This window comes from Heterocephalus glaber, unplaced genomic scaffold (assembly GCF_053883595.1).
Source record: "Heterocephalus glaber isolate CG9 unplaced genomic scaffold, H.glaber_assembly_v1.0 deba00001662, whole genome shotgun sequence".
Classification (NCBI taxonomy): Eukaryota; Metazoa; Chordata; class Mammalia; order Rodentia; family Bathyergidae; genus Heterocephalus; species Heterocephalus glaber.
The window spans coordinates 4,037,492-4,053,754 of record NW_028258403.1 but is presented as its reverse complement, the minus strand read 5'-3'; the positions used below and the strand labels follow the sequence as shown (position 1 = coordinate 4,053,754).

Sequence of the window (16,263 nt, the reverse complement as noted above, 5' to 3'; positions counted from 1 at the left end):
GGGAGTCTGAGGCAGGAGGATCATTACAGGTTCAAGGCCAGCCTGGGTTACATGGTAAGTTCAAGTCCAACCTGAACTACATAGGGAGGCCTCTCAAAAGCAAACAAACCCCCCAAGAAACCAATAAAATAAGCCCTAGTTATGGTGTTCCAGACGCTGGGCTGGGAAGGAGGCAGCCAGAAAGTGATTCACTGTGACACCAAGGAGAAGGTATTTGTACATCTGCATGCCTGAGGGTCACCAGAGGGTCCAGCCGAGGGTCCAGCAAGGGCTCCATGCACCTCAGTTTCTTCTCCTCCCTGCCACATCTTGGTACTACTAGTCAACCTCACAGCATGTATAGGCTTTTCTTCTTGAATCTCTTCTTCTAAAGGAATGAATTTTAATTTTTTGAGGGGACGGTTAATAGATTTCTCTAAATTATAATCATCATTATTATTTTTTGGTGCTGGGGGTCAAGCCCAGGGCTTTGGGCATGCTAAGCACATGCTGAACCACCGAGCCACACCCCCAGCCCCTTCTCTGAGATTCTCATGAAAGTTGTAGACTTTTTTTTTAAAATGTATATAATCATATACTTTGCCAAAGAAATTCAGGCCTTGTGGAGACCCTAGTTAAGAACCCTAGTTCTTTTCTTTTTTTTTTTTTTTGGTACCGTGGATCGAACTTGGGACCTTGTGCTTTTGAATCAGGTGGTGGAACCACTGAGCTAAATCCCCGGCCCTAGAACCCTGGTTCTTTAAGAATGGTCTCTACACTTTACTGAAGCTCACTTGGGTAAAGGGATTGCCTCTATCCCAGGGTAGAAGGACTTAAGAAATGTTAATGGCTCTTCTCTGTTTCCCGAGGAAGAAATGCCCTATCCCCATTCTATGGGAACTGCTCTTAGCTGCAAGAGTCTTTTAAAGCACAAAAACAAGCAGCTGAGTTGGCAGGCAGTGGGCAGGAAGCCTGGCCTCCATCCTGATCCTTGGCCACACATCCTTACTGCTGGCCCAGACATTGGATAAGTCACAGCAGGACTCCTGAAGGTTAACAGGAGTACTAAAGTCAGAGTGGTGGGTGCTAGAGCTCTCGTGTGGAGTATGGGGGTCTGGGGTGTATGATGAGAGACTGTCACCAAAGAGCCAAGAGCCAAAACACATCACTAACCTTGTACAGCCACCAGTGCCTCCTACTGCTGTGACTAGGTGTTTGGTGCACTTTCATATGTATGCAAAGCCTCATCACTGTGTCTCCTGTATACGGTGCTAGGGCTGGGGAAGAAGTATGTGGTGATATGTAGAACACCCTTGAATGATAATGGTGAGGTCATTCTGCAGCAGGGGCTTCCCATAAGAGCAGACCAGAGCTCACATATACTTTCTTGGCCCAAGGGTCCGTCTTGGTGACTGGTATTAGAAATATCGCTTGGGAGTCTATGGCCTCCTGGGTGGGAAGGGTCAGTCACCAGTCAGTATTATTTTTCTTTCAGGTCTCTTAACCTTCATTAATTGCGCCTATGTCAAGTGGGGAACAGTGGTACAAGATATTTTCACCTATGCTAAAGTATTGGCGCTGATTGCGGTCATCATTGCTGGCATTGTTGGACTCGGCCAGGGTAAGAAATAATAGCAACTAACACTTGTTAAACATTTTCTGTGAGCCACACTCCTCCAAGTATACTTTGTGCATTTATTTCATTTGAGTCTTTCAATAGCCTTATTTAAAATTCTATTAGAACTATTAAAATTCTCTTTTATTACTGAGGAGGAAACAGGCTGTAGAATTCAGTAGCTTTCCCAAATTACTAGTGGTTAAGAAGGGAGCTGAAATTTGTACAGAGGCCAACTGACCCAAAACCTATCTTTAACTTGTCTGCGGAGGAGGCTGATCTTGGCAAAGGAGCTGACAGCCATGTTCTGGGAGTTGGCTTTTATAGACTGTTGAGCTTAGTACTGTTGCTGACTGTTCTGCCTTGGAGGTGGGCAAGGGTCAGGAATGAACTCCTTGTACCCATTCCTTTCTAGTTTCCAGGTCTGAAACCTACCCTTCAACTGCTCTGTTGACCCAGGCCTACTGAGTCCTGTCCTTCCCCACATATGTCAGCCTTGTCTGGCGTTAGAAAGGAATCAGGCAGCCTGAGCAGAGCAGAACACTGCTCCTGTTCTCCAGCACTTCTGCTCTGTGGTGGTTTTCTTTGTCCCAGAGCTGCCTGGGTGATGTCAAGATCCCCATCCATGCCATTCTGTACACGCTAGCCCACCTTCTGTTTCCTGTCCTTACAACAACCCAAGGTGCTGTAAGCCATTCATCTGTTGCTATTACCATATCTATCTTTCTGCTCCTTTACTGGATCATCTTGAAGTTAGGGGAATGAACCACTAACCCTCCCACCTTCTACTATGCTTGGGTTCCAGGAGCCTCAGCTAACTTGGAGAATTCCTTCGAGGGTTCATCGTTTGTAGTGGGTGACATTGCCCTGGCGCTGTACTCAGCTCTCTTCTCCTACTCAGGCTGGGACACCCTCAACTATGTCACCGAAGAGATCAAGAATCCCGAGAGGTCAGTACCTCACCACCAACTTTTCATAGCAGTGACAGCCATCATTTAATGAGCTCCTACTATGTGCCAGGCAGCATGCCACAACGTCTATGGGGCCAATTTCAGCAGCCCTATTGTAATGGATAGGAAGCCAAAGGTCCTGAGATTTAACTCATCCACAAGCCAGTAACAGAGCTAAGATGTGAAGTTTCTTGGGAATGCTTTGTAAATTCATACATTCATTCATTCCTGCAAGATGTGCTATGTGCTTGTGTGTGCATTTAAAATAAATGTTTTGGGCGGGGAATTTAGCTCAGTGATGCTGCTGCCTGCTTTGCAAGCGCAAGGTCCCTGAGCTCGATCCTGGTACTAAAAAAAAAAAAAAAATTAAAATACGTGTTCCTTGCCAGGTGTGGAGGCACATGTCTGTAGTCCCTGCTACTCAAGGGACTGAGACAGGAGGACTGCCACAGCCCAGGAGTTTGTGACCAGCCTGGGCAAAACAGTGAGACCTCTCTCTCAAAAAAGAAAAAAAATCTTTTTTTCTCTTGATAATCTCTCATCCACCTTTATCCCTATGTAGACAACTTTAAGTAATTACTTTCAGAAACATTTCTGTTTTCCTTCCACTCTCTGTTTCCCTAATACCCGGTGTGGTATTGTTTCAATCACCCAACACTCCAAATCGCCTTGTAGTCTGCAGAGTGAAGAGAACACTGGGCAGGGAGTCAGAGGTCCTGAGTTGGTCTTTCCACTGATTTGTTGGATGACTTGGAGGGTTGCCTTCTCTTTGCCTGCTTGTTATCAAGGAGGTGGAATTATAGAATCTCCAGAACCTTTCCTGGCTGTAAAATATTCTGAATCTGGGAACTAAGATTTCCAGGGAGTGGAGTTTCTGTAAAATTTCAAAAGAATAACAGCCCTCATACCTGTGAACTCCTTTTGGCTTTAATAAACAAAGCATTCTTGGTACACGGCTAGTGTCTGTTGCAACCTAGGGAGCAGATAGTAGCCGCAGGGTCAAGGCCTGCATGGTGCTTCCACCTACCGGACAGAAGATGAATGACTTGAGAATTTGCCCCTCTTCTTTTTGGCTGTCCACTGTCTACTCTCCAGAATATTTGTAAAGATTACAACTTTATTGGACTAGAGGGACCTTAAGAGATCTATGGCTGACTCTTTCTCTCTTTTTTGGTACTGGGGATCAAACTCAGGATTTTGTGCTTGTGAGGCAGGTGCGGTGCCTCTGAGCTAAATCCCTGGCCCTTTTTCTCTTTTTGAGACAGGGTCTTGCTATGTAACCCAGGCTGGCCTCAAACAGTGATCCGCCTGACTCAGACTACTGAGTCTGGGATTACAGGTGTGTGCCACCATGCCTGGCTTATATTTCTCAATCTTTTTTTTTTTTGTTTTTGAGACAGGGTCTCATTATGTAGTTCAGGCTGGCCTTGGACTCCCTATACAGCCCAGGCTGGCCTCAAACTCAAGCAATCCTCCTGCCTCAATCTCCTGAATGGTGGGATTACAGGCATGTGCCACCATGACTGGCTATATTTCTCAATCTTAAAACAAAATTTCCAATCTTTATAATCTTTTTTTTTGGTACTGGGGATCGAACTCAGGACCTTGGGCTTGCAATGCAGGCAGCAGAACTACTAAGCTAAATCCCCGGCTCCTCCGGCCCCAATCTTTATAATCTTATTAGAGAAGGAATTCAGAAGTTTAGATATAAAAACAAAATCAGTGCCATCTTTCTGTGCTGTTATTGTGCCAACATAGTTCTTGGTAAATCCCTCACTCCACCTTCTCCCTCTTTTTCTAGTTTTGCATGGCCTTTTCTTCTAATGTGATATTCTTTGCCCCACAATGTTCTTTAGTTCTGAAGAGTTCAGAGCTTCAGCCAGTCCTGTGGACAACCTCAGAGACAAATGCACTGGGGAAATGTAGCAGGAATCTCCATCCCTGGGAAGACTGGTGTGGCAGGGAGAATCTAAGGACTAACAGAGAGGGATGCAGTTGTGGGACTCACGTGTCCTTTATTCTGTTTGGCTATAGGAATCTGCCCCTCTCCATTGGCATTTCCATGCCTATTGTGACCATCATCTACATCTTGACCAATGTGGCTTACTACACTGTGCTAGACTTGAAGGACATCTTGGCCAGTGATGCTGTTGCTGTGGTAAAGGCCTTTTACTTACAGGAGGTCAATGGCACATGGTGGGCTTCTGAATATATCCCAGCTCTTTAGTCTTGGAAAAGGAGTAGAAGCCCATTTAGGACACTGAGTTTGCAAAAAAGTCCTGTTACCCCATTGTGGAAGCTTTGGACTTCTGAAAGGAGGAGTCTAGGGGCAAGCCTGCTCATGTCTTTCATCCCTTTTAGATTCTTCTAGTGATTGTTTCCCATTCCTTTCCCTTAAGACTTTTGCAGACCAGATTTTTGGAGTATTCAACTGGACGATTCCACTGGCAGTTGCATTATCTTGCTTTGGTGGCCTCAACGCCTCCATTCTGGCTGCTTCTAGGTAAGAGGGTCATCTTCTGCTGGCAGGGTTGGGTATTACAAAGAGCCATGGCAGGAGGTGGTACAACTTACAGGACCTCAACTTTATGATCACCCGTCTTCTCCAACCTTCCTTGTTCCCAGTGGCAGTTCTTACTCTTAATACTGAATTCTAATCTGTAGTGTTCAAACCTTTTGAAGGGATGCCCAAGCGGGAGGCTGTGTGGCAGGTGAACCAGGCTGACCCTGTGTCTCACAATTTTCTCAGCCTTTCCTATCATCCTAAACAGGCTTTTCTTCGTGGGCTCAAGAGAAGGGCACCTCCCTGATGCTATCTGCATGATTCATGTTGAGCGGTTTACACCAGTGCCTTCCTTGCTCTTCAATGTAAGTATCTCAAGGATGACACTGAAACACATATATTGTGGGGGAAACTTTGATACTAGATGCAACTGTTCTAGCTTCCGGAAAGCCCTAAAGGGATTGTGGTAGAAAAACTACTGATGCACTGCCTACCATGGGCAAGGCACTGCCAGCTGGTGCGGTGTTTTCTAGGAGATTGACTTCTCTGAGCAATGGGAACTGCTTCTGGTCTAAGATAAAGCACAAAGTTCATGGAATATGTGGTAATGATTAATTGTCAAGATAGAGAGGCAGCCAGGCTTTTTCAGAGCCTTTTCTTCTGTGATATTCCTTGACTTACATTTCTTTCTAAGAGATGTGATTATTTCCATGGGGGAAGAGGAAAAAAAAAAAAAGCTCCTTGGAGGAAGCGCATTAGCAGGCTTTTGAAGATCAGGGTTAAAATAGTAGAGATGGGATTTAGGTAAGAGAAATAGCATCAGAAAGTCCTGACATCCTGCAGTAAAGCTGTGTGGAATTATGAGATAAGAACTGGAGCCAGGGATGTAGCTCAGTGGTGCAGTGCCTGGCTGGCAAGTGCAAGGTCCTGATTCAATTTCTGGCACCAAACAAACAAAAAAAACTAGATAAAAGTTGAAGTTATAATGGAGAGGAAAACACTTTCAAGGGATTATTTTGTGTTTTACAGAGGGTTAACTTGGTATAATCAGCTTCCTGTGGTTGGGATAAAATACTCGACACCTGGAATGTAAAGGCTGAATGTGGTTCACAATTTCAGAGGTTGCAGTCCATGGTCAGCTGGCTCTAAGCCAGGAACACCACGTTGAAGGGAGTGGTGGAGCAAACTGCTCACTTCTTGGGAGCTGGGAAGCAGAGCACAGGGGAAGAGCATGAGAGAGGAAGGGCCCTGGGGCCTGATGCTGTCCCCACAGTGATGCCCCAGGACTCACTACGCAGAAGCTCAAGCCAATCAAGTTGACAAGATTGTCACACTTGGCAAAGATCTGACAAGTGGGCTTAAAATCCAGTCAAGAAGCTATCAACTTGTAATAGGGAAGGAAGGATCGAAACTAGGATGCTGAAGGGGTGGGGACAAAAAAGGGCAGAGAAAACTCGGCAGAGGATGGTTTGTTGGGGAGCAAGGGGAGTGTAAAGCGCCTTGAGTGACAAGGGCCCAAAGTGGAGTTGACTTGGGCTTCTGCTACAGGGTATCATGGCACTGATCTACTTGTGTGTGGAAGACGTCTTCCAGCTTATTAACTACTACAGCTTCAGCTACTGGTTCTTTGTGGGTCTTTCTATTGCTGGTCAGCTTTATCTGCGCTGGAAGGAACCTGATCGATCTCGTCCTCTCAAGGTAACTTACGTCCATCCCTGCTTTGTTCCATCTGCAACAGCTAGAGCTTCTTACAGGGCCTTTGCATTGACTTCCCAGCTCTTTACATATATATATATATATTTTGGTACCAGGGATCGAACTCTGGACCTTTCACTTGCAAGGCAGGTGGCAGAACCACTGAGCTAAATCCCTGGCCCTCTTTACATATTTTTAAGTTTTGAAACAGAGTCTAAGTTGCCCAGGCTGGGCTCAAGCTTGTGATCCTCCTGCCTCAGCCCCCCAGAGTACAGACAATTATAGGTGTGTGTCACCTTGCCCAGCTTACAGGGGAAGTCTTTTTATTTTTATTTTTGGTACCGGGGATCAAACTGGGGTCCTTGCGCTTGTGAGGCAGGTGGTGGGTGGAACCATTGAGCTAGATCCCTGGCCCAGGAGAAGTCTTATGACTCCCAAAGCCTTTGCCTGGGACTTGGTGGTTGTATGCTGAAATGATAGTTAAGAAGGCAGGCTCAATGCTTTGATCTTATTTTTGTGGTGCTGGGGATTGAGCACAGGAACTTGGGCATGCTGGGTGAGCATTTTTCCATTGAGCTACAGCCCCAGTCCTTCTGGGCTCATGTCTTTATGGAAGATGCGGTTATTTTGGCTGTCAAGAACCCTGAGCTAACTCCTGGTTGTTTCCTCTGTGCCCTTAGCTCAGCCTTTTCTTCCCCATTGTCTTCTGCCTCTGCACTATCTTCCTGGTGGCTGTCCCACTTTACAGTGACACCATCAACTCCCTCATCGGCACTGGCATTGCCCTGTCAGGCTTGCCCTTTTACTTCCTCATCATCAGAGTGCCAGAAGAAAAACGACCTCGTTGCCTCCGAAGGATTGTGGGTAAGTTTTGGATCCTCAATTCAGCTCAGTGACTTTGAAGTCTGGTGTTTGCTTTTTCTGCAAACCTAGGCTCCAAGTCACCTTTGCCACGGCCCCTTTTCAGACAGTGCCCCTCAGTGCCACTAGAACTCAGCCCAGTTGACCTTCTCCCAGTTTTAACTCAAACTTCTTTGCAGCTTCGGCCACATGGTACCTCCAGATCCTGTGTATGTCAGTGGCTGCAGAAATGGATTGGGAAGATGGAGAAGGGATATCCAAGGAACAGGATCCCAAGTCTAACTAAATACCATCTGGAAAGTAAGATGTGAAAAGCAAAGCTTTCTTGTCTCCTACTGGCAAGAGCTAAGGAAGCAGAACAGGAGTGCTCACTTCTTTGGAGGAACCTGTCCCGAAGCTGGGTCTAGGTAACTTCATTTTTGAACTCGATTTTAGAAATGAAAAGTAATTTATTTGTTTTGCTACATATCATTCCAGACTCTGTCAAGGGATGATAAAGCAGACTGTGGTGGAGAGCACAGCACCTCTGGGGCTGCCTGCCTACTCTTCTTTCTTGGGCCAACAATGCTCCAAATGTGTCTCGTTTAGAGACATGAAGCTGTGACAGGTGCTGGACAACAATAAAAGGATTATGTTCCTAAAGTTTGAGTGGCTTCGTCTTATTAGTGTCTCTGGGACAGCTCCATTTCCCTAAGAAGAAGACATCCAATTATTTCTTCCCTCTCAAGCCAGCTGGTGAAAGTTCATAATACCAATCTATACAAAAGACAGGAAAAGAACTACATACTGTTGTAAAATGTGCATAAAATAAACACTACCTTTCATTTTTCCTAATTATCACTAAGAATTTCAGCACTTCTACTTCTTGAAGAAAATTGTATAGGTAATTTTGGGTCAAGAAAGGGTTGCAAATGTTTGACAGTGAGGTTTAAGTTCTTATTGGCCAGGTTAAAACATAAACACTTTCCAAGACTGGGCCAGCAACAGCAATCATGATCCAACCTATTCATTGTTTTGGAGCACACAATCCATTTCTCTGTTTAATAAGTACTGGAAGCAGCCTGTAGTACAGAGGTTTACTGACCCTGTGGATGGAAAGATCACTTGGCTCCCCAGTGGAACCAGTTTTTAAAACGAACGTCTCCATATCCCAAGGACATGGTATCAAGTCTTTTTTGAGGATGGGTCTTTCAAGAGACAGTTCCTGCCAGGATGAGCAGAGAACATGAGTCAGCCAAGCGTGTCACGCCATGGTTGCTTTGACTTTGGTTTGTCACCGCCGCTGCCACTGTTGGGAGTGTTGGGATCTTTTCCCTGCTGTAGCAGAGGGTTGTGGGTAAAGGTCTGTCTTAAGGGACCTGGGTGAGGAAAAAAAAAAAAAATTTCAGTGAACAAAGGAAAAGAAGAAACCAAAGACAGAATTAAACCTGCAATGATGATTTACCCCTGGCTGCTAGCTCCAAGTGATTCTGCATACGTTGCTCACGCTCATGGAGCTGATGTGCAATCTCAGCATTCTTCCAGCCTGTGTGAAGAGGAGGGAAAAGATCATCAGTCCCATCCCCACCTTTAGATCATTATCTCTGGGCTGTGCCCTTACCTTTTTTGAGGCTCTTGATGAAGCCTTCCCGTGAAGGTAATTTGTCAGGGCAATGTACAACCCGTGGGGGGATTTTAAGGACAGTGCGCACAGCTGGAATCCGGAGGCAGGACACTTGGGCCAGGGAAAACAGATTGGAGGAGAGCCAGTACACAAACACTCCCTGGGTGACAACAAAGAGAAGGTACTCAGGAGCTGCATCCTTGGTCCATCCACCAGGAGGTGGCCAGGCGGGGTGTAATGAAGTGGCACTAGCCACTAAGCCATGACCTACCGTGGGAAAGTGGATGGTTACAGGCAAGACTACTAGAGGCATCACTCTGAAAACATTTCTCATCCACTGCAAGTCAGAACTTTGCATACCCGTCTCAGCACCTAGCTGTCAAAAGGTGCAGAAGAAAACTAGTGAATGAACATCATTTTCAGTGAGTTTAGTTCCAATCTCCCTCCCATCTATTCTCTTTCTCTAGCAGGTAGAGTGACTGTTATGCACAACCACTTTGCCTCTGCTCCCATTCACTCTGCAGGCCTGGTACTTGGCCAGCCTGGGCTTACCTCAAGGACACCCCACATTGTAGCAGTGACTGCCACTGGTAATATGAACATGGGGTCGGACACGGTGAGATCCTGGAACCACCAAAGGCCACCTGTCTGCATGCTTGGCACAGGAAGGTTGGCCATCTCTCTCAAGGCAATGAAGAAGGAGATGAAGATTGGGGCCTATTACACAGGATAAACTGGGTCAGCACATTTTACCAGAAAGGACATTTTCACTACCCCATCACTGAAAGCCATGTATATCACCACTACCTACTCTTATGGCATGGGAAACATACAGGAGGCCATCTAATGGGTTCAGGAGGAGATAAGAAGGGAAACATTTTTGCTCACCTGAGTCAGTGGTAGAATGAGAGGTTTGAAGAATTTAATACCATGCTTTTTCTGGTATGCTGTCATTTCCATGGAGGCCCTATAAACTGTGGGTTGAGACAAAATTAATGGCTGACTAACAGTTACGTCAGTGAGGGTGAATGCCCTCATCACGTGGACCATGAAATTTCACACCAACCAGGTCAGTCTTCAGAAGCATTAGGCCCAGGAAACATAATCTTTCGAACTTGTGCCAGTGTGGCAATTCCTAGTTTAGGTTGTCCCTTTCTCCCAGTAGCATGTCAGAAGTGCACATGTGGTTTCCTCCCATGCTCATCCTTAAAATGACTCACACTCAGCACTGTCTCCTGCCAACTTGGCCTCTCTGATTCGAGCTGAAAACTTCTGGATCTCTGGCACATGGTTGTGGATCTTGGCTGCCTCTCGCTGGCCCTTCACAATGAGAGGAAGAACCAGGCAGCGGGCAAGGACTGTACCTGGAAAATACAAACTAGGATTAGTGTGAAATGAAAACAGTTCTGCAGCTAGGAGGTTGAAGGTTTTTAGGTCCTTGTTAAAATCTTTCTTTATTCCAGACTTTTCCACACTGTGACTCATGTGCAAGAGGCCCAGAAGTCAGGACAGGGTATTGACTTAGTTTCTCAAGGCTCAGTTTCTCTGATCCAGCATCACAAAAGTTTAGCACTAACTTCTATAAGCAGATGACCAGGAATCCTGTTTGTTTACCTGAACAAAAGGGTGACAGAAGCTTCTTTTCTACATCAATTGGGCCCTAAACTAACTGATAGAACTTTTTTTCCTTGAGCTCCAAGTATAGACACCACATACAAATAAATAAATCAAGCAGCCCTGGGTGAAGGAAAAGCCTGGGACTATTTATATTAGAGCAGTTACCTTGTGAGGAGGGATCTTTACAAAACTCTGGAGCTTCGAGGAATGAGGTTTGAAAGCCATTGTTCTAGAAATCCTCGGAGTAGAAAGTAATCTGGTGGCTTACTGCTTTAAGTCCCTCCTTTTCATTTCATATTACTGGTCATTTCCACAACTTTTTTCTTTTACTTTGGGCAGTACTGGGGATTTAACCCAGGGCCTACACACTACGTTACATACCCAGTCCTTTCTTTTTTTTTTGGTACCGGGAATCGAACTCAGGTCTTTGTGCTTGTGAGGGAGGTGGTGGAACCACTGAGCTAAATCCCCGGCCCTGCGGTCCTTTTTAAAATTTATTTTGAGACAGGGTCTAACTAAGTGGTTAAGTTGCCCAGGCTGGGTTTGAAATTGCAATCTTCCTGCCTTAGCTTCACAGAGTGTTGGGATTACAGGCATGCACCACCATGTCTGGCTTCTAACAGATACTTAGTTTATTATATTTAGTTTATGGTATCTAAAGACATATGAATATCTGGGCTGAGAAGAGACCAGGGAGCTAAGGATGGAACCTAGAATATCAGTGCTGAAGAGGTAGGTAAAGGTACTGGGTAATGAAGATGGAAGACACAGTCAGACAAAACCAGGAAAAGATTTTCATAAAAAGGGGCAGATTTCAAGTTAAAATATCTAATGCAGAAAGGTCAAATATGATATGAAAAGTAGATCCAGTAATGGTGGCACTAGCAGTTAGTGAGGTGATTTTAGTAAAGGCCAGATTGCTGAAGGTTAAAGAGTAAATGGGAAGACATGGGCCCACTGGATGCAAATCCTCTTTTAATTAAAAGGTATGAAAGGAAAAGGAAAGAAAGGGGAACAAGCATGAAAGGAAGAAAATTTGCTACAACTGACATGTGGATATGCTCGAGCATGTTTATATTTAGGGTAGGGCAGTGAGAAGGAAGATGCTGAAAACACAGGATAGAGAAAACTGATGGCCAACGTGCAAGAAGCAGAATGCAAACCAGTTCTGGCCTTTAGAAGAGGAGTGTGAGTGGCTTCTTTATTTAGGGGTGTAAGTGCCTGACCTGACCTTCTACTCTCCTAAACCAAGCCAGCTTCATCGCTGTTAAAAGGTGCCCTTACTCCAACTCCCTGCTTACATTCAAGTATTTATACTTTTTGAATCCCAGACGATCACGTGGTTTTATAATGCTCTTTAGAAGATATAACTACAGTGTATCTAAGTACCCTGAGCTTCATTTAAATAATCTGCTCTGGGCTGAGGATTTAGCTCAGTGGTTCTGCTGCCTGCTTCGCAAGCGCAAGGTCCCGAGTTCGATCCCCGGTACCACATAAAATCTGCTCTTCTGAAGCCCAAATTTCTGTACCTACTTCCTTGATCTACTCACAGAACTGCCACCTTTAAGGCTCTGCCCCCTCAACCCTCCTTCCTCTACCCTCGCCCAGGATATATTCCCCTTACATCCAGCGATGGCTCCCCACCAAGGGAGGCCCAGGTCAACGTGCATAAATTCTAGTAGGTTCTGGATTAGTCCCACTGGAGTGTATGACCCGAGCCCCAGTTCCGTGAAGCTCAGTTCTGCAGCAGCTTGGACTACATCTGTAGTTTCTCCAGAAGCCACCTCAGGTACCACTGTGGGTGAGGGAGTTACAGGAACAACAGGAGGAGCCTGGACCTGTGTAAAATGAAGCCATGTGTGGTATTAAGTTAAGTGGGACACACAGAAATGAGGTCCTGCTAACAGCCATGTCCAGCCTGCAGTTTGCAGTTTAGACATGCCTGTGTTTTAATAAATCATATGTATAAAAAATAAGTCCTGTTACTTATGCATGTTAACTATGTATTTTATATGTGGCTCAAGACAATTCTTCACTGGATGCAACCCAAGAAAGTTATACCTGCCCAATCCTAGGGGGCCAGCAGGCTGGACACGCCTACATGATGACTATTGTTGGTTTCTGTTTCCTTGATTCTACTTCTTGTTCTCTCACTTGGCCTACAGTGTCCAGAGTTCATGCTTAAAAAGGTCACATTACTTTTACAGTAAGAGAAATTACTTATATTGAGATCTTACAACTTCCCTTTATGCTGGGAAGTTACTTCTGAATCACTGCCCAAACTTCAGCCATGTGAACATCACTATCGTGATTTTTGCTGTATGTTAAAACTAGTCATACCTACAATTTTTCGTTAAATCTTTAAAAAAAATTCTTTGTTTTCAGTGCTGGGGATTGAAACCAGTGTTTCCTGCATGGTAGGCAAGTGCTCTACAACCGAGGTACACCCCCAGCCCTCAATTCAGTTTTTATGACCAATAAACTTATTTAGTTGTCTCCCAAGAAACAGTATTCATGAAATCATGTATTTGATGTGGAAATTACAATTTCTCTAATACAAAACCTGGAATCACATCTCACACACATCATCTTCACTGGCTTGCTACCACTCTGACACACAATGCCTAGAATATAACATTTTTTTATTGTACTTTCAATCATTTCCCAATTGATTTGAAAATCCAAGCAGAGATGTGTGGAAAAGAACTCTGCTACATATTTCTACCTCTTTTTAAAAAAATTAATTTCAGGCCTGGGGATTTAGCTCAGTGGTTTTGCCGCCTGCTACGCAAGCGCAAAGACCCGAGTTCGATCCCCGGTACCAAAAAAAAAAAAATTAATTTCATTGGTACATTTTAGGTATACAATATAATGACATTCATCATTGGAAATCTGTACCTTTACATAATATATCTTGGTTCTTATTTTTTCCTCATTCCCCTGTCCCCCCCCCCCCCCCCATTTACACAGACTTTGTTTCAATTTTTCCCTTTTCTCATATTAATTCCATTTCCTTCTTTCCTTTCCCCTACCCCTCCCACTTCCCTTTCCCCTTTGGACCTTTTCTTCCCATTTCACATTATCTATTATACTTCTTGTAAACAGAAGAGAGGCATCTTACCTGGGCTTCTGCAAAGGAGACGGCAGAGGTACTGAGGGAGCGGGGGCTGGAGACACCGAGGAGGACGTAGTGCGGTCGTCCGCACCTCAGACGGGTTAAGATACGGCATGCAGCCGCTAAAGCTTTCCCGGGCGACTGAGAGGGCCCTGCGACGCTGTGGAACTGACCGGGGGGAAAAGGATAACGGAGCCTCTTTACTGCGAGCACAAGTTCCAGGATGGAGGCTCAGGGGCTTCTTTATGAGCTCAAGTCCCCAAAGCAGGCTAAAGCCAGGGCTCTGTTGTTGTTTGTGTTGACTGCTGGCCGGAAGGCAGCTACTGGTATGTGCAGTGCTGGTGCTCAAGCCCGGGTCTCCCGCATCAGAGTTGCCGCAGACCCGCGCTGGGGTACAAAAGACCCCATCCACGGGCGCTGACAGGGGCAAAGGCAGCTGCGGGAAACCGGAGCACGAGACATAACCCTCCCGTGTCCTCAAGCGACCCGAGGTCATGACACGCTGGTCCTGGTGACCCGGTCAGCATGTGCTGCTCATGTCCCCAGCTCTGGTTATAGGGTCAGGGTAGCATCCTGGCACTTAGCCTCGGATCAACTTTACCTGACTCTGGGGTCGCAGTAGGCGCAGAAGCTCCCGGCGTCCGCACATCAAGGCTGCCGCCATTTTGACCGGAAGCGGACTGCTTTCGCGCGTGCGCACTTAGAACCACGAACCCACAGGAGGCGTCCTTTTTGGAAGTGGGCGCGGAAGTCGTAGTTGTCACCGCCCACCAGGTGGTAAAGGAGAATGTAGCTGGGTGGCCATATTTGAAGTGGGTAAGAAGCCTCAAAGGGCCACATTAGTAACATCGAGAAGACGGTGTCTTTCAGCAATTGGAAGGCTAAATACAAGAGCCACGTTAATGACCATTGTTAGTGATGGTGTAATCCTGGGGAGTTTTCCAAAGCCTCAATTATCCTCTGATTTGCTGGGTTAAAAAATAGCCTTTAGACAACTGGCTGTGCTTGGTGTGGATTTTTCACCCCTGATGATGTTCAGTTCTTGTATACCCAGTGAAATTTGAGGGTATTCTTCAGTCTGACTGAAATGGAGGGAAGATCGCTTGGACGAAATATTTTTCCTTTCAGATACAGCACTAGGAAGCCTGAGGCAGAAGGATTGCCACAAGTGTGAAAGCAGGTCGGGCTACATAGTGAGTTCAAGGCTCACCAGAACTACATAGAGACCCTGTCTCAAAACAAAACACAAAACAAAACAAAACACCCCCCAACCAAACCAAACCGGACAACAACAAAAAACCAAAGTGACACCTTCCCCATTTTTCTTCTTTGAGTGGAGTTGTATGTGTGAAGATTGTGACCATAAGGGGCCAGGCTTTGGTCGGGAGCCTCAAAAGATCTGGCTTGGCTATCTGCCCTAAAAAGTCAGTCAAGGAGATGGGCAGTTGTGGAGGGCAGAAAAGGAGCTTTAATCACCATGACCATGCTAGGAAGGACAGATAAAGAAGTTCAAGATCTGTCTTTGAGGTGCTGATGGAAACTTTGGAGTTTTATAGAAAAGAGAACAGAGAGAAGGGTAGGATAGGTAATCCTGGTCAAACCATGGTCTAATTGATTATGTCAGGACTGGTTCTGTGAGGGTGGCTCTGGAAAAGTCCTCACGGCTTGAAGGAGTACTCTGAGATGGTTGCTTCTGCTTGTGTGTGGGGTGCTCTCATCATGGGATGTTCTGTGATGCTCTACTTTTCCTGGAATCCAAAGTGACCACAGGTTTAGCACAATGACTAGAGACTTCTAGGCAGTTCCAGGAGATCAGCAATAAGATGTTGTAAAAAACAACTTAGTTACTCTTATCTTGGTATGGTCAGTCTTGAGGGGGATGACATAGACTAGGAAAATTTAAGGATGATAGATGTCTATTGGTAAGTTTTTAGACAGACTCCTTGAGTGATAAACCTGGCTATGTACACAGCCAAGCAGGGATCTGACCCAAAGTTTTAAGGAATAAAGGAGACAGATATAAAATGAAGGTGGAGATGCGAAGCTTTACTCTGCTTTTCATTACCCACTAAGGATTTGCAGGCCCATCCTCTAAGTCCTGTTGTAAACTCTTACAAAGTTTCTCAAAGTATAGTGGACTTGGTGGATTATGTATGTAATCCCAGCACTCTGGGCAGCTGAGGCAGGAGTGTAAGTTCAAGCCTAGCCTGGGCAATTTAGCAATTTAGACTGGATCAGTTGAAGACCTGGCCAATAGTCAGAACCAAGTTGCCAACCATGTGAAGAAGATATGCTGGAAGTAGATTTTCCAGTCCATTGGAGCCA

The 16,263-nt window shown here is 45.5% G+C and overlaps 2 protein-coding genes across 8 annotated transcripts in view; one reads left to right on the top strand and one right to left on the bottom strand.

Annotated features, from left to right (window-relative positions):
* The window catches only part of Slc7a7 (solute carrier family 7 member 7), a 48,438-nt gene extending 40,193 nt beyond the window's left edge, over positions 1-8,245 (top strand). For 5 of the 7 annotated variants that reach the window (XM_004864205.3, XM_087197156.1, XM_004864206.3 and 2 more), the window contains exons 3-10: positions 1,475-1,600; positions 2,400-2,544; positions 4,579-4,702; positions 4,944-5,047; positions 5,316-5,412; positions 6,596-6,745; positions 7,423-7,606; positions 7,783-8,245. In XM_004864205.3, coding sequence (XP_004864262.1) covers positions 1,475-1,600; positions 2,400-2,544; positions 4,579-4,702; positions 4,944-5,047; positions 5,316-5,412; positions 6,596-6,745; positions 7,423-7,606; positions 7,783-7,889 — 1,037 coding nt within the window. In that variant the 3' untranslated portion in view covers positions 7,890-8,245. The remainder of the gene's footprint in view (positions 1-1,474; positions 1,601-2,399; positions 2,545-4,578; positions 4,703-4,943; positions 5,048-5,315; positions 5,413-6,595; positions 6,746-7,422; positions 7,607-7,782) is intronic. The other 2 variants (XM_087197154.1, XM_021243906.2) reach the window with 1 other exon arrangement.
* Positions 8,246-8,612: 367 nt separating this feature from the next.
* Oxa1l (OXA1L mitochondrial inner membrane insertase) lies at positions 8,613-14,670 on the bottom strand. The gene is made up of 10 exons (XM_004864202.3): positions 14,540-14,670; positions 13,945-14,106; positions 12,448-12,661; positions 10,427-10,570; positions 10,095-10,180; positions 9,759-9,923; positions 9,478-9,582; positions 9,204-9,366; positions 9,048-9,128; positions 8,613-8,961 (listed from the first exon to the last, which is right to left on the bottom strand). Exons 1-10 carry the CDS (start codon positions 14,600-14,602, stop codon positions 8,834-8,836), a joined length of 1,311 nt encoding a protein of 436 aa, XP_004864259.1. The 5' UTR covers positions 14,603-14,670; the 3' UTR covers positions 8,613-8,833.
* Between the last annotated feature and the right edge of the window lie 1,593 nt (positions 14,671-16,263).